The sequence below is a fragment of the Physeter macrocephalus genome, chromosome 20 (genome assembly GCF_002837175.3).
Source record: "Physeter macrocephalus isolate SW-GA chromosome 20, ASM283717v5, whole genome shotgun sequence".
Lineage (NCBI taxonomy): Eukaryota > Metazoa > Chordata > Mammalia > Artiodactyla > Physeteridae > Physeter > Physeter macrocephalus.
Window position 1 is genome coordinate 96,388,962 of NC_041233.1, and position 20,575 is coordinate 96,409,536.

Here is a 20,575-nt window from a genome sequence, read left to right on the forward strand (position 1 = left end):
TGGCATGGACATATATACACTACCAAATGTAAAATAGATAGCTAGTGGGAAGCAGCCGCATGGCACAGGGAGATCAGCTCGGTGCTTTGTGACCACCTGGAGGGGTGGGATAGGGAGGGTGGGAGGGAGGGAGACGCAAGAGGGAAGAGATATGGGAACATATGTATAAGTATAACTGATTCACTTTGTTGTAAAGCAGAAACTAACACACCATTGTAAAGCAATTATACTCCAATAAAGATGTTAAAAAAAAAAGAGAGAAAGTTGGTTTTCAGTGAATTAGCTCAGAGATTTCTTTGTTCCTAAAACCTCTAAGGTAAGGAAATTAATGCCTACTGTTACCACAGTAACTGACTTGCCTAATTGCTTGAGGGCTAATAAAGAATCCCAACCTTTTTGAAATGCATCCCCCAAAAAACAAAAAAACACTACACTGTTAAGTTAAATAGCACATACAGATAACCATTTCAAGTCCAGGAAAAAGTTATCAGTAAGTATTTCAATGCCTCACTCTGAGAGACAATTATATTGTTTAATGTGGACAAATTTTCAGTTACTACCTAAAATGGTTCAATTCTGTTTTGTTCAAAATATATGAAGGTTAACCTGATGAAATACACTGTTTTATAAACCTGATTATTTAATCAAAAATGCAAGAATTTTAGAATTATTCTAAAATTTTCTAACAAAATGTCACAAAAGAGAAGTCACGGTAAACAAGCTAAAATTTCAATTTCTCACTTTGGGCATTGGTGCAAATTTTACAAATATCCATTGAGTTTCACAAAGTTTCTCCAAGGAACAAAGCTGTATCACCATCACTACGCACAAAGGAAAACTAATAACAAAGGCTAGCTGATTTTGCAAAGGTCAGCAGAGTGCTCTAGCATTAAAAATTACATTATGAAGAAGCAGGGAAGTACAGTGGAAAGAAATCTAGACTTGGAGTCAGAAAACCTAGGCTCCAATGTTGCGTTGTATCAAGAAAAATTATCCAAAAGTTATAAGTAAGACAAAAAGAAGGCAATATGTCCTTTCAGTGTCATACAGGAGCACAAGCCCACCCAATGATTATTTCATACAGAATATACATTTATTTAACTCTTTATTTACTATTGATTGAAAACTCAGACTCTATGAAGTTACCCGTTAACTTGTAAAATTTTATCTAGTAAAAATGCAACTGAATTCTGTCCAGCAGAAAAGATAATCTCAAAGCCTATGGTTTTTACTGCCCTGTAGGACAGCCCTGTACCTAAGCTAGCAATTGTTTCAAAGTTTTTTCTCCAATGTCTTTATGTGGTGGTAAATTTAATGTATCAACTTGACTGCTGCTAAGGGTTACCAGCCCAGAGCTGGTAAAACAGTTATTTCTGGGTGTGTCTGGGAGGGTATTTCCAGAGATTAGCATTTGAATAGGTAAACAGAGTAAAGAAGACTGCCCTCACCAATGGTGGGCATCATCCAATCTGTTGTGAACCTCAACAGAACAAAAAGGCAGAGGAAGGGGAAATTTGCTCTTTGCTTGGGCTGAGATGTCCATTTTCTCCTGCCCTTGCACATCAGCATTCCTGGTTCTCAGGCCTCTGGACTCGAAGCAGGTCTCACACCATTGGCTCCTCTGGTTCTCAGGCCCTCAAATTTGGTCTAGAATGACACCACTGGCTTTCCTGGGCCTCCAGCTCGCTGATAGCAGATTGTGGAAATTCTAAACCTCCACAATCGCATGAGGCAGTCCCTCACAGTAAATATCTTTCTCTATATCTATATATATATCCTATTGGTTCTATTTTTCTGGAGAACCCTATTACCTTATAATCTTTGCTCCGCTTTGAACCAATTTTATCTCCTGTTGGTTCCCTCATTAATGAATTAAACAAATGTGATGTGCTCATTGTATATTTGTATGAGAATTGGTCTTTAATTTTTTAGAAAAATATGCTGTGACACTTGGCCACTTAGTATCCATGTGATCTTGCACAAGGCACTACTTTTCTAAATTTTCATTTCTTCATCTGTAAAATGGGATTAAATTGCCATTATATTACTTGCCTTATTATATTACATTATTATTATATATTACTTGCCCTAACTGACCACGGGGTTGATGTGAAGATAAACAGTGATAAACCTAATGTGGCATCTCTTAAACTGCAGCTATACATGAGTTGGCATACTGATAGGAGTAGTGATAGATCTTTTACTGCTATTATACCTCATTCTCTTTAGTATACTGAGAAGGATCAAGAACCTATGGGTACAGAAAGAGATATCAAATCCATACATATTAGACTAAGTATATAAATTTATCAAAAGTTAATTAAACACTGAAGTGCTTCATAGGCAGAATGTTCTTTTAAATGATAAATCCAAATAGAGAAAAGAAAATGGATTCATTTATCCAAAAAGACTTTATTCTTACGCATCAGATCTGATCCAAGGAGTACTAAATTTCAACATGCATCTATTTTATTTCTCTGTAACTATATTACACAAATTATATTTAGGAGGTTTCCAACTACAATCCAAGTTACAACACTAATATATCATCTAACTTTTCATGTGTGTAGATGAGAATATAGAAAAAGAATAAATTTTAAAGACTGATAAGTTATAAGATTGGATTAGTAAGTGTTTTCAAATAACCTAACAAAAAGCTTATAAGACTAAAGCAGCTTAAATGATTCAGCAATTCACTTTGGTTATCAATGTCCTAAATTTGGTTAGGCACTTTGGGTTTCACCTATACAATTATGTTATTTTTACTAAAAGAGGCAGTTTCGAGTCAAAAAGCCTTTCAAATGTTATCAACAACGCAACAAACTTTAAAAATTCTGGGTTTGAGTTCTTTTATTATATTACATAGTTTCTGAAAATGTAACCTTGCCCTATAAGTTTATCTATATTTAACCAATATACTAGCAACTACTTTATATATATATATACATATACTATATAGACACATATACACATGCATATATACACATGCATGTACAATCTATAATTTATTATAGAAAATATAATTTATAAGGTATTCTCCTGTATTGTTTTTGAGAATTCCTTTCTGCTTTTCAGTGCACTAATAGGAATAGGAGGGGTCAGAGTAAAAAAATTAGGACCAAAGAATCCACGACAAAGCCCTCATTAAATTCCCTAATTAAAGAGGCTTTAATTAATCTATTGCTCGATTTCGGCTAATCTTAATTTCACTCCAAATAATCCAAGCAAGCAAACAAGAAAAGCTAAATAAAACCACCATTAGCATTTAGTCCAGCTACAGTAAATCACAGCAATTTTAAAAGTAGTGGGATTTTTTTTTTTGAGAGACCTATTTCTTTATAGGCATCTACCACATTTTCATAACTGTCAAGTATTATGTAATATATAATTTATAATAACAAAGTATAAATTAAAATTTGTATTAATAGTCAACTGAAATAAAATACAAATAGAAACAAATAAATACAATAAAATGCCATTAAAATGCTAGCAACAGGGGAAAAAAATAAAAGCCTCTCTCTATGCTGTGTCATTGTGAGAAGCTGCACTGCCCATAAACCAGGAACATGACTTTACCTGAACTGAATCCATGGCACAGTGAAGTGCTTTATAACTGAATTTCACTATCCAACTGAATAATTCATTATTTTTAATGAATTTCCTCTGTTCTGTAAGTAGCAATAGCCAGTCAGCTAAAATCAACCACTATAAACTTGGAAACTGCAGAGGAAGTTTTCAAGTAAGTCAATTTAAAACTTGCTTAGGCTGCCTATTTTTCCTTTTTATTTTTTACTCTTACTTCATATGGCCTGAGATGAAATTTTACAGGACTCATTATCAAGAGGACATTGACGGTTGCCTACCCAGCATCCATTCCACCCTGTACTCTTTGTACAGTACCATAAATTTAATTGAGATAATGACCAGTTACTCACAAAGCCAATGTGTTTCAAGACAGCTGCCCCTACTACCAGCTCCCATGGAAAATCAACTGATCTGAAAGTAATCCCATTCTCCTTGCCACAATGATGATTCAGAAACTCAGGCCTAAACTCAAGACATTCCCTTGAATTTGGGTTAAGAATAAAACCTATGATCTAATTCAGGCCAAAGAGATACAAGAGAAGGTGTTTAGGGGGTTTCTGAGAATAACGCGTCTTGCTCTTGTAAGAAAGTACCAGAAGAGATGCCCTATATTTGAGAATGGGAAGCCTGGGCCTTCTACAGCCAGTTTGCCATCATGGTGGAAGCCAGCTTGAGGATGAAGCCAACACACAGAAGACGGCAAAGATGAGAAATGGAGCTACAGTAGATGGACTAAACCAGTCTTCAAGTCAGCCCTACCTCAGCCTTCAAGTTTCATTGTAATAATAAATTTCCTTATTTGTTAAGCCTGTTTGAATCAAGTTTTCTGTGCTTGCATTCTAATACACAAATATAATTGAAAATAAAAGTATGTGGCCAATTCTTTTCTTTCTTTAACCCCTTATCTTAAAAAAAATAAATTATAACAATAAAAAAACTAGCCACACAAAGGATACAATACCAAAAGTTTCATAACTTCATAGAGTTTCAAATCTTTTTAAACCAAAATAAGAATAAAATAACATTAAATAGCAATGTAACAGAAAATTATAACTGTTGGGGAAGCTAGTAAAGTAATCTTGTTCAGGCTTCAGAGGCGGCACTAGGCCTCTCTCTGACCAGGCAATGACCCTAAAAACTGGCTAAGTGCCAAACTGCTGAGCTACATACAGGCCAGCAGGGGTGACGCCAGCATACCTTGTAAATCATTAGATAAGACAGGGAGTAAGTCTGGGGGCTTGAACCTTGAGGGCCTGGCCAGCCCCCGGGGATTAGAGAACATTCCAAGACTTTCAAGTTAAGACCAAGACATTTATGACAATACCAGGGCTGCAAATTTGCACGCAGGCTGATTATTATCAGCCTTCGGCCTGGTGCTTATAGTGGGACTCCTTCGTGTAGCAAACTGAAGTCTCACCCGTGGGGTGGACGCACTGCCTGGGGCCTTTTCACAATTGGGACTCCAGATTGCTGTACCAGGGACTTCTCAGTGCTGCTTGGATATGGATGTAGGTGCTTCCCCAATTCGGTGATGTATAAACCTCTGTTTTTACTATTCTTTCTTAATTAGTTATACTATTCTTTTCTTAATTAATATACTGTATTCTCGTGTTAATTCAATAAACTCTTTAAATTTTTGCTTAACTTAGTGCAGAGTGGTTATTTTGCCAGCGAATCCTACGAACCTTGAAACCAAATGTAAGGTTTTCGGCAAAACAATAACTTAAATAAATGGGAGTGATATTTAACTTTAGGATGCAAAGCTCTGTATTGAGCTGAAATTCAGCATTGTCAGGTAGAAAGAAAAATGCAGTATTTTACAATAAGACCAATTTAAGTGTGGGAGGAACAACAAAAGATAAAAATAGAGACAGAGTGAAAAAGAAACTGGAAAATTAATATACAATTCTGAAAGCAACCATAAGTTTACCCAACGTAAATCTTTCATAAGAACTTCAAATTAGCCTCTTCAGACAGGGCAAGTTTACGTGAAATGAGTAAAAGGAAAAATCAGCAATCTTGTGACTGTACACCTCCCAGAAGGCAAAAGTTATCTTCCAGTCCAATTATCTTACCACCACACTCCAGTGCCTTCATTTCATGAATGAACAGCAAAAGCAGATCAGGTTCCTACTGCCAGGCATGGAAACATTCATTTTTTTTTTTTTTTTTTTGTGGTACGCGGGCCTCTCACTGTTGTGGCCTCTCCAGTTGCGGAGCACAGGCTCCAGACGCGCAGGCTCAGCGGCCATGGCTCACGGGCCTAGCCGCTCCGCGGCATGTGGGATCTTCCCGAATCGGGGTACGAACCCGTGTACCCTGCATCGACAGGCGGATTCTCAACCACTGCGCCACCAGAGAAGCCCAAAACATTCATTATTAAACAGCAGACTTCCCTGACACTGATGATCTATCACACGGATAGGGTCCACTGTGAAATACGGTGACATATGTTCAAACATTGCTCATCTGTCCTAGTCACTTTTACTAACCTGGTGTTCTAGCCAAATAATGATTGATGGGTATGCCTTTTGACTTTGCCATATAGTTCTAATTGTTCTATAAAGAAATACCATGGGCCTGTGGGTTTATGATGTTAACCCACAGTTAACATCATACTCAGTGGTGAAAGACTGAAAGCTTTCACCCTAAGATCAAGAGTAAGACAGATGCTCACTTCCACCAACGCTATTCAACATAGTATTGAAAGTTCTAGCCAGAGAAATTAGATATAAACAAGAAATAAAAGGCATTCAAATTGGAAAGGAAGAAGTAAGACTACCTCTACTCACAGATGACATGATCCTGTCATTAAAAAAAAAACCAAAGAATCCATAAGAAACCTACTAGATTTTTTTTTTTTTTTTTTGGCTGTGTTGGGTATTCGTTGCTGTGTGCAGGCTTTCTCTAGTTGTAGCAAGTGGGGGCTACCCTTCGTTGTGGTGCACGGGCTTCTCATTGCAGTGGCTTCTCTTGCTGCGGATCACAGGCTCTAGGCACGCAGGCTTCAGTAGTTGTGGCACACAGGCTCAGCAGCTGTGGCACGCAAGCTCTAGAGCACAGGCTCAGTAGTTGTGGTGCACGGGCTTAGTTGCTACGCGGCATGTGGGATCTTCCCGGACCAGGGCTCGAACCTGTGTCCCCTGCATTGGCAGGTGGATTCTTAACCACTGCGCCACCAGGTAAGTCCCACCAATTCCAAGAAACCTACTAGATTTAATAAGCAAATCCAGCAAAGTTGCAAGGTACATGATCAACACACAAAAATAAGCTGTGTTTCTAGACAACAGCAACGAACAATCTGAAAGGAAATTAAGAAAGCAATCCCATTTACAATGGCATCTAAACGAATAAAATAAAATATCTAGGAGGTGAAAAACTTGTACACCAAAACCTACAAAACATTGCTGCCAATTAAAGAAGACATTTCATTCATAAAGAGGACAAGTTCATGACTTGTCTCCATAACAAGAGCCTGTACTCTACAAGAGAAGCCACCACAATGAGAAGCCTACGCACCGCAACAAAGAGTAGCCCCCACTCGCCGCAACTAGAGAAAGCCTGCACGCAGCAGTGAAGACCCAACGCAGCCAAAAATTAATTAATTAATTAATTTTAAAAAAAGAAAACAAGTTTCATTGCAACAAATGGAACAACACCTATGTTCATGGATATAAATACTTAATATTGTTAAGATGTCATACTCCCCAAAGCTACCTACAGTTTCAACACAATCTCTACCAAAACCCCAAAAGCCTTTTTTTCAGAAATGGAAAAGCCGATCCTCAGATTCATATGGAATTGGGAGTTCCCTGGCGGTCCAGTGGTTAGGACTTGGCACTTTCACTGCCGTGGCTTGGGTTCAATCCCTGGTCAGGGAGCTAAGATCCCGCAAGCCACCTGGTGCTGCAAAAAAAAAAAAAAATCATATGGAATTGCAAGGGGTCCTGGATAGCCAAAACAGTCTTCAAAAAGAACAAAGTTGGAGACTCAGACTTCCCAGTTTCAAAACATACTACAAAGCTACAATAATCAAAACAGTGGTATGGCATAAGGATAAACATATAGATCGATGGAACAGAACTGAGCTTCCAGAAATTAATCCTTATATTTCTGGACAAATTACTGATTTTTGACAGAGTGCCAAGTCTATTCTGTGGGGAGAGAAGGAGTTTTTCAACAGACGATGTTCGGCCAACTGGATTACCACATGGAAAAGAGTGAAGTTGGACCATACGCAAAAATTAACTCAAAATATATTGATTCAAATATAACAGCTAAAACTGTAAACCTCTTAGAAGAAGACATAAGGGTAAATCTTCATGACTTTGGATTTGGGAACAAATTCTTAAATAGAACACCAAAAGAACAAGCAACAAAAGAAAAAAATCCATAAATCGGACTTTATCAAAATTTAAAACTTTTATGAATCAAAGAACATTATCCAAATGTAAAACGACAACCCACAGAATGGGAGAAAATATTTGCAAATCATATATCTGATAAGGGTTTAGTAAGAATACACAAAAATCTCCTACAGCTCAACAAGAAAAAGACAAACAACTCAATTTAACAACAGATAAAGGACTAGAATAGACATTTCTCCAAAGAAGATATACCGATGGCCACTAAGCATGGGAAAAGATGTTCAACATCTTTAGTCATTAAGGAAATGCAAATCAAAACCACAATAAGATACCACATCACATCACCACCTAAGATGGCTATAATAGAAAGAAAAAGGAAAGTGGAAAGATAAGAGAAGAAAGGCAAACAAAAGAGAAAAGAAAAAAGAAAAGGAACAGAAAAACGAAGAAAAAAGACAAAAGAAAAGAAAAAGGAACAGAAAATAACAAGTTTTTGAGAGGATTTGGAGAAATTGTAACCCTTATAACATTGCTGGTTGAATGTAAAATGGTTCCACCACCGTGAAAAACAGTTCTTCAGTTCCTCAAAAAGCTAAACATAGAGGCAGGGCAGTTCACCCGTCTTATGTTGCTAAAAAGAAAAGGTATGTAGACTACACCAAAACAAACAAACAAGAAAAAAGGGCTTCCCTGGTGGCGCAGTGGTTGAGAGTCCACCTGCCGATGCAGGGGACACGGGTTCGTGCCCTGGTCCGGGAGGATCCCACATGCCGCGGAGTGGCTGGGCCCGTGAGCCATGGCCGCTGAGGCTGCACGTCCGGAGCCTGTGCTCCGCAACAGAAGAGGCCACAACAGTGAGAGGCCCAGGTACCGAAAAAAAAAAAAAAAAAGCTAAACATAGGGACTTCCCTGGTGGTGCAGTGGTTAAGAATCCGCCTGCCAATGCAGGGGACACGGGTTCGAGCCCTGGTCCGGGAGGATCCCACATGCCGCGGAGCAACTGAGCCCGTGCGCCACAACTACTGAGCCTGCGTGCCTAGACCCTGTGCTCCGCAACAAGAGAAGCCACCACAGTGAGCAGCCCGCACACCCCAACAAAGAGTAGCCCCCACTGGCCGCAACTAGAGAAAGCCCACGCGCAGCAATGAAGACCCAACGCAGCCAAAAATAAATAAATTTAAAAAATTTTTTTTTTAAAAAAAGAGCTAAACATTTAATTATCATATGATCCAGCAAGTCCACTCCTAGGTACAGACCCAAAAAGAATTGGAAAAAGGGACTCAAGCAGATCCTTGTAAGCCAATGTTCAGTGCACCATTATTCACAATAACCAAAAGGGGGAAAAAACCCAACTGTCTGTCAACAGATGAATGGATAAACAAAATATAGTATATACACACAACGAAACAGTATTCAGCTATAAAAAGAAATTAAGTGCTAATACATGGTACGACATGGATGAACCTTGAGAGCATTATGCTGAGTGAAAATAAGTCTGATGCAAAAGGACCAATATTATATGATTTCACTTGTATATACTACCTAGAATAAGCAAATTCATAGAGAGTATACCAGAGGTCACCAGGGCCTGGGCAAAGGGGGCAATGGGGAGTTATTGCTTACTTAACCAGTTACAGAGTTTTCTTGGGGTGATGCAGAAGTTTTAGAAATAATGGTTACGCTTGTGTAACAGTGAGTGTAATTAATGTCACTGAATCGTACACTTAAAAAATAGTTAAATTAGCAAACTTTGTTATATACATTTTACCACAATTTTTTTTAAAAAAACCATTCAGATCATGGTGTTTCCCTGACAAACCTCTCCAGTAGCTTCCCACCTCCCTCAGAATGAAAACCCAAATTTTCAAAATTGTCTACAAGGTCCTACACAATCTGTCTGACTTTATCTTCTACAATTCTTATCTCACCCTGCTCTAACTTACTGGCCTCCTAGGCTGCTCTTCGGACACACCATGCAGGCTCCCTCAGAGCCTTTGCACTTTCATTTCCCTCAGAAAGCCACAGGACTAGCTCTCTCACTTCCTTCAGGTCTTTACTCAAAAATTACCTTCTCATGGCCAGGCCTTCCCTGACCACCTACTGTAAAACTGCAGCTCCCTACCTCCACCGACACTCTTCACCTTCTGATATACCAGGCTTTTGACTCATTGCCTATCTCTCTCCAAAATGCAAACTCCAAAAACGAGCGATTTGTGTTTGTTTTGTTCACTGATGGTATCCCCAGTACCTAGAGCAGCGCTCAATAAATATCTGTTGAATTAACAAAGGGAGACCACTGTTCAATGGCATGAAAATCTAAATGCCCTACCCATACCGACCTTCAGCTCCCTAAAAGTTAACGCACCGAACTATACAAAATCCTTAGTACTCTGACTTAAAGACCACTAAATTAGCATCCTAAGGATTTTAATATCCTCTTCCATAGGGAGAATTTTAACATACTCAAACATATCGAGAAAACAACTCAAATTCAACCAGGGAAAACAAAAACAAAAACAAAACAAACCATTAAGGATTCAATGCTTTGAACTCAAAAAATTCCAACATAACTTGTTACACTACACAAAATGGGTTGGGTGCCTGGGAGGTGGAAAGGGAGAAGGAAGATGTCCGTCTCTAAGGAATATCCCACACACAGCCCAGAGGCCTGCTCTGCCGGACTGAGCACCGCCAGTGTCGGAGAAGGCTAGAATGATACCTCAAGGGTCTGGAGGTGGAAGCAGGGCTGGGGAGGACACGTTACCGTGAGAAGAGTCAGTTCAACGGGACTTCTCCTTCAGCTGGACAACTTGTGCAGCGTCCCAACAGCATTGCCTGGAACCCAGTCACTCAGCCTGGACACCAATTCAATCAACCTTATTCCCGCGTGTCACAGTCCACGCCGGAGCGTCACGGCGCACACAGCATACGTCACTTCTGGGACACGGACCTTCCCACCCCTCCCTCCCGGGTCCGCCCGCCCCCAGTCCACCACTCCCAGAGCGCCGCGCTGCAGCCCCTCCCACCCTAGCCCGGCGGGCTACGCGAAACGCATGCGCGGAGGAATCCCGCCGCCGCTGAGCACTCCGGGAAGTGTAGTCTCCTTGTGGGTGCCGGTGGGCCGCCAGAGTCCTACGTCCCGGCTGAACCTGGAGAAGTCAGAACACTCTCGCCACCCGGGTCCTTATCCCCACCTTCACACCTGTCCGGTCACCTCGCGCTCACGCTCCGATCCCACGCGCTGGGCTTCCGTCAGGGCGGGCCCCAGAGGAGAGCGGATACCCGGTCTTTCCTTCAGCGGGCGTGCTGGAGGAGGCGGGGCCCACTGCCCGCCTCCCACCGCCCCCCTCCCCGCCCCCCTCTCTCCCGCGGGCCGCGGGCCGGTGCCCGAAGAGAGGCGGCGGCCCCCGCAGCAGCCGCAGGAGGGGCGGCGGCGGCGGTGGGCACCGCAGGCGATGCCCCTGCCCGGCTGCTCCGGCGTGGGGCAGTGCGAGCGGCGGCGGGGGAGCAGGCAGGGGGCGGCGGCTGCGGCGGCTGCAACAGAGGGGCCGAGGGCTGCAGGCGGCGGCGGCGGCGGCCTCGAAGGGCATCGGCGGAGGCGGTGATGGCAGCAGTGGTGATGTGAGTGTTTGCTGGCTGGGGCCCCGGGGGCTGTCCAGCCCGAGGCGGGCGGCCCGGCGGCGAGCGGGAGCGGGAGGCCAGGGGCGGCGGAGGGATGCTGTGTGCCCGGTGCGGAGCCGGGAGACGCCGCCCGCCGCCCGCCCGCCGCCCGCCGCCCGCCCGCCGCCGCCGCCGACCGTCCTGGCGCTGCGGCGGCCGGCGCCGCGCAAAGAGCGGCCAGGTGTGGGGTTCCCGGGCAGAGGCTGGGGCAGCGCAGGCCGAGGGGCGTCTGCGATTGTTCTCAACACTCCTCCCCCACCCCACCCCGTGTGTCTGTTTGTCACTTGCAGCTGAAGATGGAAAGAGCCAGGCGAAGGGGAGGCGGCGGCGGCGGCGGCCGCGGCCGCGGCGGCAAGAATGTAGGGGGCTCTGGCCTCAGCAAGAGTAGACTCTATCCTCAGGCCCCGCACTCCCACTACCCCCACTACGCGGCTTCAGCCACCCCTAACCAGGCTGGGGGCGCAGCCGAAATCCAGGAGCTGGCCTCCAAAAGGGTGGACATCCAGAAAAAGAGGTTTTACCTAGATGTGAAGCAAAGCTCCCGGGGCCGGTTCCTAAAGATAGCCGAAGTCTGGATAGGGAGAGGCCGGCAAGACAATATCAGAAAGAGTAAACTGACCCTCTCCCTGTCTGTGGCCGCGGAGCTGAAGGACTGTCTAGGGGACTTCATCGAGCACTATGCACACCTGGGCCTGAAAGGCCACCGACAAGAGCATGGTCACGGCAAAGAGCAAAGCTCCAGGAGGAGACAGAAGCACGCAGCACCCTCCCCACCAGTCTCTGTGGGGTCCGAAGAGCACCCTCACAGTGTCCTCAAAACAGACTACATAGAGAGGGACAATAGGAAATACTATCTAGACCTAAAGGAAAATCAACGGGGTCGCTTCCTAAGGATAAGACAAACCATGATCCGGGGGACTGGCATGATAGGTTATTTTGGCCACACTTTGGGCCAAGAGCAGACTATCGTCCTCCCAGCACAAGGGATGATTGAGTTTCGGGATGCCTTGGTTCAGCTCATTGAAGACTATGGCGAAGGAGACATAGAAGAACGCAGAGGTGGAGACGATGACCCAGTCGAACTCCCAGAGGGGACTTCTTTCAGAGTGGACAATAAAAGGTTCTACTTTGATGTGGGCTCTAATAAATATGGAATTTTCCTGAAGGTAAGTGAGGTGAGGCCACCTTACCGTAATACTATTACTGTTCCATTCAAAGCTTGGACAAGGTTTGGGGAGAATTTTATCAAGTACGAAGAAGAGATGAGGAAAATTTTCAACAGCCATAAAGAAAAGAGGATGGATGGCAGAAGGGCCAGTGGTGAAGAGCAAGAATGCCTCGACTAGAATGAAAGTGAACTCCGTCAGGCAAAAGTTAAAATCATAAATTGGCTAAAAGTACTGATCCATAATCATTTGAAGAAATTTTTCCTCTTTTTTTGGCCCTTTGTTATGAGTAATACCTCTAGTAGTTATACTTCAAGGAGTCTGATTCTCATGTTATGTTATCCATAAAACACTATAATTCTTATGGGAATTTCAACCTTCCCAGAGCTAAATAGTTTAGCTGCTTCAGCTGCTCCAGACTATTGAAGTATGCAAATTAGCACAAAGTGTGATATTCTGACCTTCTAGTTACCATAACTAAGATTAACATTGCACTATGACATAAGCCTAAAAAAAGATACATATACCTAATATGTAAGTGTGAATTTCTATTTAACAAGTTCCCCCAAAAAAGTATTCCATTCCTACTTCATTAAAAGCTGCTAGGATTACCTGTAGGACAGTTACCACAGAAACAGAAACTGACTTTTATTATAAATATATTTATTTACAAAAGTACGAGTAGAAATATATTAAATGTCCATTGGATAACTGAATATTAAACAGTACCATTAAAGAATCGAATCTTAGCGTTACTATAGTATTCTATAATTTCAAATTTTGTGGTGACCCTACAGTTTATACTTGCCATATCAATGCCATGAGAGAGTTTTAATTGGTTATTCTAAGCTAGTTATAATCCCATCTTCACCTCTGATTATTGTACCATATATTATTATTGACTTTCCAAAGTTTCAGGAATTACTTTTATGTCACTGTTGCGTGGGAGGCTTTGCTATGGAAATCTTGATATTTTAGCTTTTCATGCTAATTTGAAGGTTGTGAGAGGTTCTTTCCCAAAATACATCATGGACTCAAGGTGTTATATTTTATGCTGCTGCTTTAACACTGTTTCAGAAGGGTTGGTGCACCAGTTACCTGATATAAAAATAATCTGTAATAATATATTTTAGTAGCATCTTTGCAGTTGCTACCCTGAAGTCCATTTCAACACTTCCAGTATAAACCTGACTTTTAAAGGTGTTTTAATTCCAGGAAAAAAAAAAAAAGTTTTTTTCTAAAAAGCATTTAGAATAAATGTACAATTTCAGCCTGGAAAAATATAATTTGAAGATTGGTTATAAACATATTTGAAAGAATAATTCAGGCATTTTTCCAAGGTGCTCTTTATGATACTTTACATAAGGTTTACTTTACACAAGACTCACCCACTTACTGGTATTAAAAATTACTTTCCCGGAAGTGCCACAGCAATTTTTCAACACCTAAGCAATTTTTTAAACAAGTGGATATAATGTATATGTGTACCAACCCACCCTGTATTAACTGACTGAAATTTTATCTGTTGAGCTGCATTTTATCTGAATGAAATTACTGTCTTTTATCTTGGCTTTATTCACCTCCCACACAATGAGTCCATATAATCATGTTTAAAAGCCAAACACTGATTTCAACCCCCAAATACAGCTCTTATTGATGAGAGCTGGCTGCATGGATTGAGTTCAGAATGTAGCTCTCCTTTTATATGCTATAAGTAATTCACAATTATTTTAACAGTTGTTTTCCCTCCAGAGGTTTGTCCCCAAATACACTTAAGTAAGGTCACTAAGAAAACTTTATGATATGAATTAAGAAAATTAATTTCACTGATTTACGTTACTTAAGAACAAGCAATCAGTAACCTAGACATACATACTGGTGTTGGCTTACTGATTGTATTTCCAGTTTCCTCAAGCAGCATGAAGGAATCTCCCCAGCTCATTATAATTGTGGGCCATCTGGATCACTATGGACCAGCTGAAGGTTAGAAGATGGTGTTAGGACTAGAGTTAATAGTTCATGGCAGGTGTTCAGACTCTAAAAGTAGCAAGGATCTTTAAACAGTCCTCACTGTAACATAACTATTCTAGGCTTGATAAAAAGTAGTTTTGGGGTATACGAAGGAGTGGTGTACACTTGAATTACTGTACTACTGATTGCTTTGCTGCCCATCCTAGTGCCTATTAATAATAATCAACCTGTCAGATTTTGGCAAACTGGAGCTGTGAATATTCCAGTATTTGAGCGTTCCTATCACTATTGCCGTGACTGTATACTCTCTCTTAAAACCTTCCCTTCCAAAATATTTATATCTGTTAAGTCTAAATAATTGCCTTCTTGGTTTTTAGTCTGGTAAGGTTTGAGTGTATATGTATATACACACACACACATCTATGTGTGTGCTTATATGTGTGTTATATATATATACATATATATATACATACACATGATGCAATGTCAGACTTAAATATTTTTAGCTCATTGTATATAAATATTAATTAGTTTAATTTTGCATTAATAATTTAAGTGAAAAATTTGTTAGGCAGCCAAATTTTCTACATTGTGTGTATACTTCAGAGCTTTTACCATCTCAGAGCCACAAGCTGGATAGATGCACATGTACTGGCAGTTGAATATATACTTTAGAATCATCAAGCCTTCTTCCAGTCCTTTTGTTTCATTTTTTCAAAGTTAATGTTCACCGAAAAATGAAATGATGCTATGATTCTTTTTGATAATTAAAATTTCCAGTCATTCATTAGCCATAATCAAATAAGATCCAATCCAAAACTCTGGTATTAGGACATGTACTGAGATGTATCTTATAAAATAAGCTACTATTCTTATCTGTGCAATAAACATTTTATTTATTGTCATTTGTAACATAAATGGAGCTGCAAGTGTACATGGTACTCTTCGAAATAATAGGATCCCTGCCTTGAAGACATAAAACTCTTAAGGCAACTGGATGTTAGAAGTCAAAAAGTGAGCATTAAAGTTAGTAACCAAAATTACTAGTTCACTATATAATTCTAAAACACCAATGATGTTTGCACATAATAATCCTAGCATAATGTGGTACAGACTCAAAACTGTAATAATATAAGCTGATAGTATGAAATTTGGAAACGGGTCCCTCCTAATCGTTGGCAGTGTGCTCCTACCAATTGAAAGCAGCACTAATCTGTTGCTTATATGCAAAAGGTGCAATGTATTATAAAAGTATTAAGCTTCTGCCACATTTTATAATTTTCCTTGTTAAAGCCCCAAACTGCCATGTCCCTTAAACTTGAGTCAAAAACAAGCTTATTTGCACTAAAGAGCATGGCCAAAAAATAAATGACAGGGTGGAAAAGCTAATTGGAACCTCTTGAAATAATTGGTTCTAATGGGAGAATTTCACATTTGTCTATTTGAAAGCTATATGGTCCAGGCAGACAATCTGTCAGTTCACTAATTTAATAATGCACTTTACCTTTTGTATATAAAAGATGTACATTTATGCCACTTGACCAGTGGGATGTGTTTCAATAACTATGTAGTTAGAATCTGTAGGGTGAGCTCTTGCATGCATATGTTTGTGTTGGAACTGCCGTAGTAACAAGTTTCCATTAAATCAGTGTAATGGAGAAGGGTAGAAGATGTTTCTGAAGCAAATCCCAATACATTTAACAAAGAATTTTAAAGTAGAGTTCATATTTGTATTCTTCAGGACTAGAATCAATAAAAAAACTATTTCTAGCCCAGGTTCGTATTACAGTTGAGATTATATCTAATTGAGATTCTCCATAATACCCTGAAAATGAATTTTGGGAATTTGTGCAGGCAAAAAAATTTTTAACAATTCTGTTTCATTGTTGATGTGTGTTTAAATTAGTAATGAAAAGACAGTACATGATACTGTATTAGAATTAAAAGTATGATTGGCTGATATGGCATCGTTAAGAAAACACCCAGACTAAAGAAAGTTCAAATTAAGGAAATGCAAAGAGCCTAAGAACAATTGCTAAAATAAATATGATATTATTTCAAAACTTGCAGAAGAGCTAACTTTCACCAACCAAGAAGGGTATTAGGGGACTTAGTGTATCCTTCCATCCTGCAAACTTCCTAAGATATACATTTGAAAACTAGATAATTGTTGCTTAATAATAGGTTGTATGTACTTTACTAACAACACTGTGTACTAACAATTCATCAAGAGTATACTATATTTACTGCATTCATTTTATATTTGTGGATAAGAATACATTATATATAGTGATCCTATCTTAATATAATCATGTATTTATATTGTAATTTTGCAAATATTTTCAGTAAAATAAACATTTATCTGAGCTGCACAATTTGAAGATGAAATTGGAATACACCCTCAGACACTCAGTTTTAATAAGCAGCTACCATTGAAAGTTGATGTATGTACTATCATTCCTTTAGAATTTATTTTATGGTTTATTTTAATACTTAAGTAAATAGGACTTAATTGCAAATTTGAAGTAGTGTTCTGGAAATAATTTTTTCATAAGTGTGAGGTTTTCTTTTTTCCTGCTTATTTCCAAATGTCTTTCACTGGAACTATTTGTAAAATCTTATTCCAAGCTTTATGTAAGAGCTTTGCTTAGTCATCACATAGTTTGAAGTTTCTCTTTTACCAAAACACCAAACATCTTTGGCAGGATAAAATCTAAAGTAAACCACAGAGAGAATTTAAAATTGATTCTATGCCCACAGAATAATACAGATGTAATATTTATCACTGCCAAATAATATTCTTAAAATCTTTCTGGAGTTTCCTTAAAGATTTCTTGAATTTCATAGAGAAATATTGGCTCGTGGCTAGCCCATTAGAGGAAGAGAGTAGGGATGTTAGTATGCTGTTGAGACAATCCGTAGTCCACAATACTGTAGCAGTGAGGTACAGGGAAAATGTGTTTTTCCCAATTTCACGTCTTGTGAAAATTGAGTTTTTAGATCACAGTTGCTCTGTCATACCCAAATTTATGTAGAAAAACAGTTTATGAGTTAGTATATTTTCTTGTATAATGTTAAAAAATTAATCTTTTTTTCCTTAATTTGACATGATTTTTTAAGTAATTTAAATTTATTTAGTCAATATTTTTGAATAAGGAAAACATGCATATAGTACAAAATTTAAATGGGCCAGATGGGTAGACACTGAAATGTAGCAACCAGTTACCAATTTCTTGTGTCTCCTTCTAGAGTTACTCTGCATATACAAGCATATGTATTATTTATACAGATATTCTTCTTAAACATACAGTTGAAAACATATCGTATACACTCTTCTGTACCCAGTAGTATCGATTTTAGATCTGTCATTATAAGTGAATTTTTTTCCCCTTTTACCTAGATACCATACTTGATCTAGTTACCATAGATCAATTAAATGCATAGATAGTTACATTTAATTTTAACTATTTATGACACCAAGGGAACCTCAAGGAAATTTCAAATGACTCCCATTGGAATTTACTCAAAATGCAAATATATGTATATATCAATTTTTAAATGTATAAATATTCAGTTTCCCGTCCCTATTTGAAACCACTTTGCCCTCCTAGCTCCCCCTCTTCCTTCCCTCAAAAAAGTATTGGTCTTTTTCCTGAGGTAATACAGTTCAGGATGTTAAGTTATTTACCCAAAGTTTATTTTAGATTAACTGTGTCCTCTAATGAAAAACACCCATGTTTAAAAGCTTTAATAAATTATCACTGTTAGTCAGTTTTTACTATTTCTGTTACTATTATTTTTATCCAAAGACCTTGCCATTGTTAAGAGTAAATCAGCACTAGAACCATAGCAAAAGGTTATGATCCTGCTGAAATCTTTTGCTTTATTAACATGAGTGTTTATATTTATAATGAGAAAAAGTATAGTTATTAATGAATAATTCATTTAGCATTTAGTCAAATCCAAGACTAAGCAGAGGGATAACGCTGCTTCTGATTATTTAAAGCATTGATTCCCCATTGAGGGACCCAGAGTCCGTCAGATTTCCTTGGGACCAAAAGGTACTAAGATGATTTGGGAAAAGATTAAAAACGTAAGGGCTATGAGGTTACAGGTACAACTAAACCATCTCCATTTTCTGCTGTAAGAATATAAAATAGCAAATATAATTGTTTGAAAATGAAATTAGCATAATTACTATTCCTGAAAATATAAACAAAGTTGCTTTAATAGTTCCCCAACCACTCCCCCTCAAAAGTCACAGTTCTCTTTTTATTCACATCAAGGAGGCACTTTAAGGTCACTTTTCTAATAACCACCAAGAAAAAATTATCTGAAAAATTAAAGGTCCCATACTTGAACCCTGAAGGATCCTATATAGTTATGAATTAAAGCAACCAATTAAGAGTATGTGGGTTGAGAAAGAATTTCTCAAATTAAAGAGTATGTGGGTTGGTGTGTGTAAACTCTATGAAAATGTTGAAAGGTTTAAAACTTAAAGAATTGGTTTCAACTTTAGAATAATATCTCCATAATCGATGGCATGATTTTCTGTTTGTAACATGGAAAAAGTGTTGTTAGAAAACAAGATTCTCTTAAACGTTTATTTTTAAAGCATAAAAGAGTTTGCTTCTTTTATTTTATTTATTCATTTTAGTGATGAATAACTCATTATCCTTTGCAGAATCTGTAACATTGGTAAAGATGACCAGGTATTTACTTGTTGAAGCTTAAAATGGTTTATAGGTATTGTTCCTTATTTAAAGAGAGGGATCAAAAGGAAAGTAATTCACCTTTGGGAAGAGTTTTGCTTAAATTTAGGCTAAAAAATATTAATAATTTTTCATCCTTAATCAAGGAGTTTCCCATGTTGGCGCTTTCCGGTAAATTGTTTTCCAAACTTTACCTTCTTTGGAATATCCCTTGTGAGAAATTGCATAGTCTTACTGAGGCCAGTGGCATCTACCAATAAATAAAAGCTTATTGGTAATGAATTAGTGCTGCTATGGTGAGGTTAGTTTGTAATGTGAATATGAAGAAAATACTCACTTAAGTGGAATATACGGTTCCTTCTTTAGTGTTGACTTTTTTCTAAGATTGAATAGGCATTGTCTGTACTTTCATTTTACCCCTTTATATTTAGTTTCTGTGTTATTCTATTCCAAGTATTCATTGTTCCCAGGAAATATTAGGAGTAAAGAAAAGAGAAAGTAATCCCTAAGAAAAGTGTTCATAGTATTTAAAAGCTAGAGTCGCTCAAAGTGTAAAATTGGAGGGAAAGTGCTTTTGTTGGTTTTAGTCTTTATCAGAATAACGGTATAAATCTTATTACTTTATTTGATCTGATTAGAGGCCAAATGTCTTTATCTGAGACGCCTATATTTGGAAATGTTCAGTATTTTATTTTTCTTAGAACAAATGATTCTGTAAGATAATACTCTTCTTCAGGATTTTATTTATGATTTGTTGTGGATTTGATGAAGTTGTTGCCTAGAGGCGGCAAATATAAAAGAAGAAATAGAGGAGAGAAAGGTGGTGGCTGATTATTTTGCTTGCCTATAACAAAAGAAATCAATCTAATAGAAATGAGATAAATAAGTCATTCGCAAAACTAAATCCCTGTTTATTTAACCTTTAAAAGAGCCTTTGAGGGCTTCCCTGGTGGCGCAGTGGTTGAGAGTCCGCCTGCCAATGCGGGGGACACGGGTTCGTGCCCCGGTCCGGGAAGATCCCACGTGCGGCGGAGTGGCTAGGCCCGTGAGCCATGGCCGCTGAGCCTGCGCGTCCAGAGCCTGTGCTCCGCAACGGGAGAGGCCACAACAGTGA

The 20,575-nt window shown here is 39.2% G+C and overlaps 2 protein-coding genes across 5 annotated transcripts in view; one reads left to right on the top strand and one right to left on the bottom strand.

Moving 5' to 3' along the window:
• WRN (WRN RecQ like helicase) overlaps positions 1–10,834 on the bottom strand; it is a 127,628-nt gene extending 116,794 nt beyond the window's left edge. The window contains exon 1 of the mRNA XM_055080921.1: positions 10,717–10,834. The gene's annotated coding sequence lies outside the window, so the exon portion shown is untranslated. The remainder of the gene's footprint in view (positions 1–10,716) is intronic.
• A 572-nt stretch (positions 10,835–11,406) lies between these two features.
• Positions 11,407–20,575, top strand: part of PURG (purine rich element binding protein G) — a 60,061-nt gene continuing 50,892 nt past the window's right edge. For 3 of the 4 annotated variants that reach the window (XM_028481354.2, XM_028481355.2, XM_024131464.3), the window contains exons 1-2: positions 11,407–11,573; positions 11,903–12,778. In XM_028481354.2, coding sequence (XP_028337155.1) covers positions 11,909–12,778 — 870 coding nt within the window. In that variant the 5' untranslated portion in view covers positions 11,407–11,573; positions 11,903–11,908. Of the gene's footprint in view, positions 11,574–11,902; positions 16,638–20,575 lie in introns of those variants that run through there. The other variant, XM_024131463.3, reaches the window with a different exon arrangement.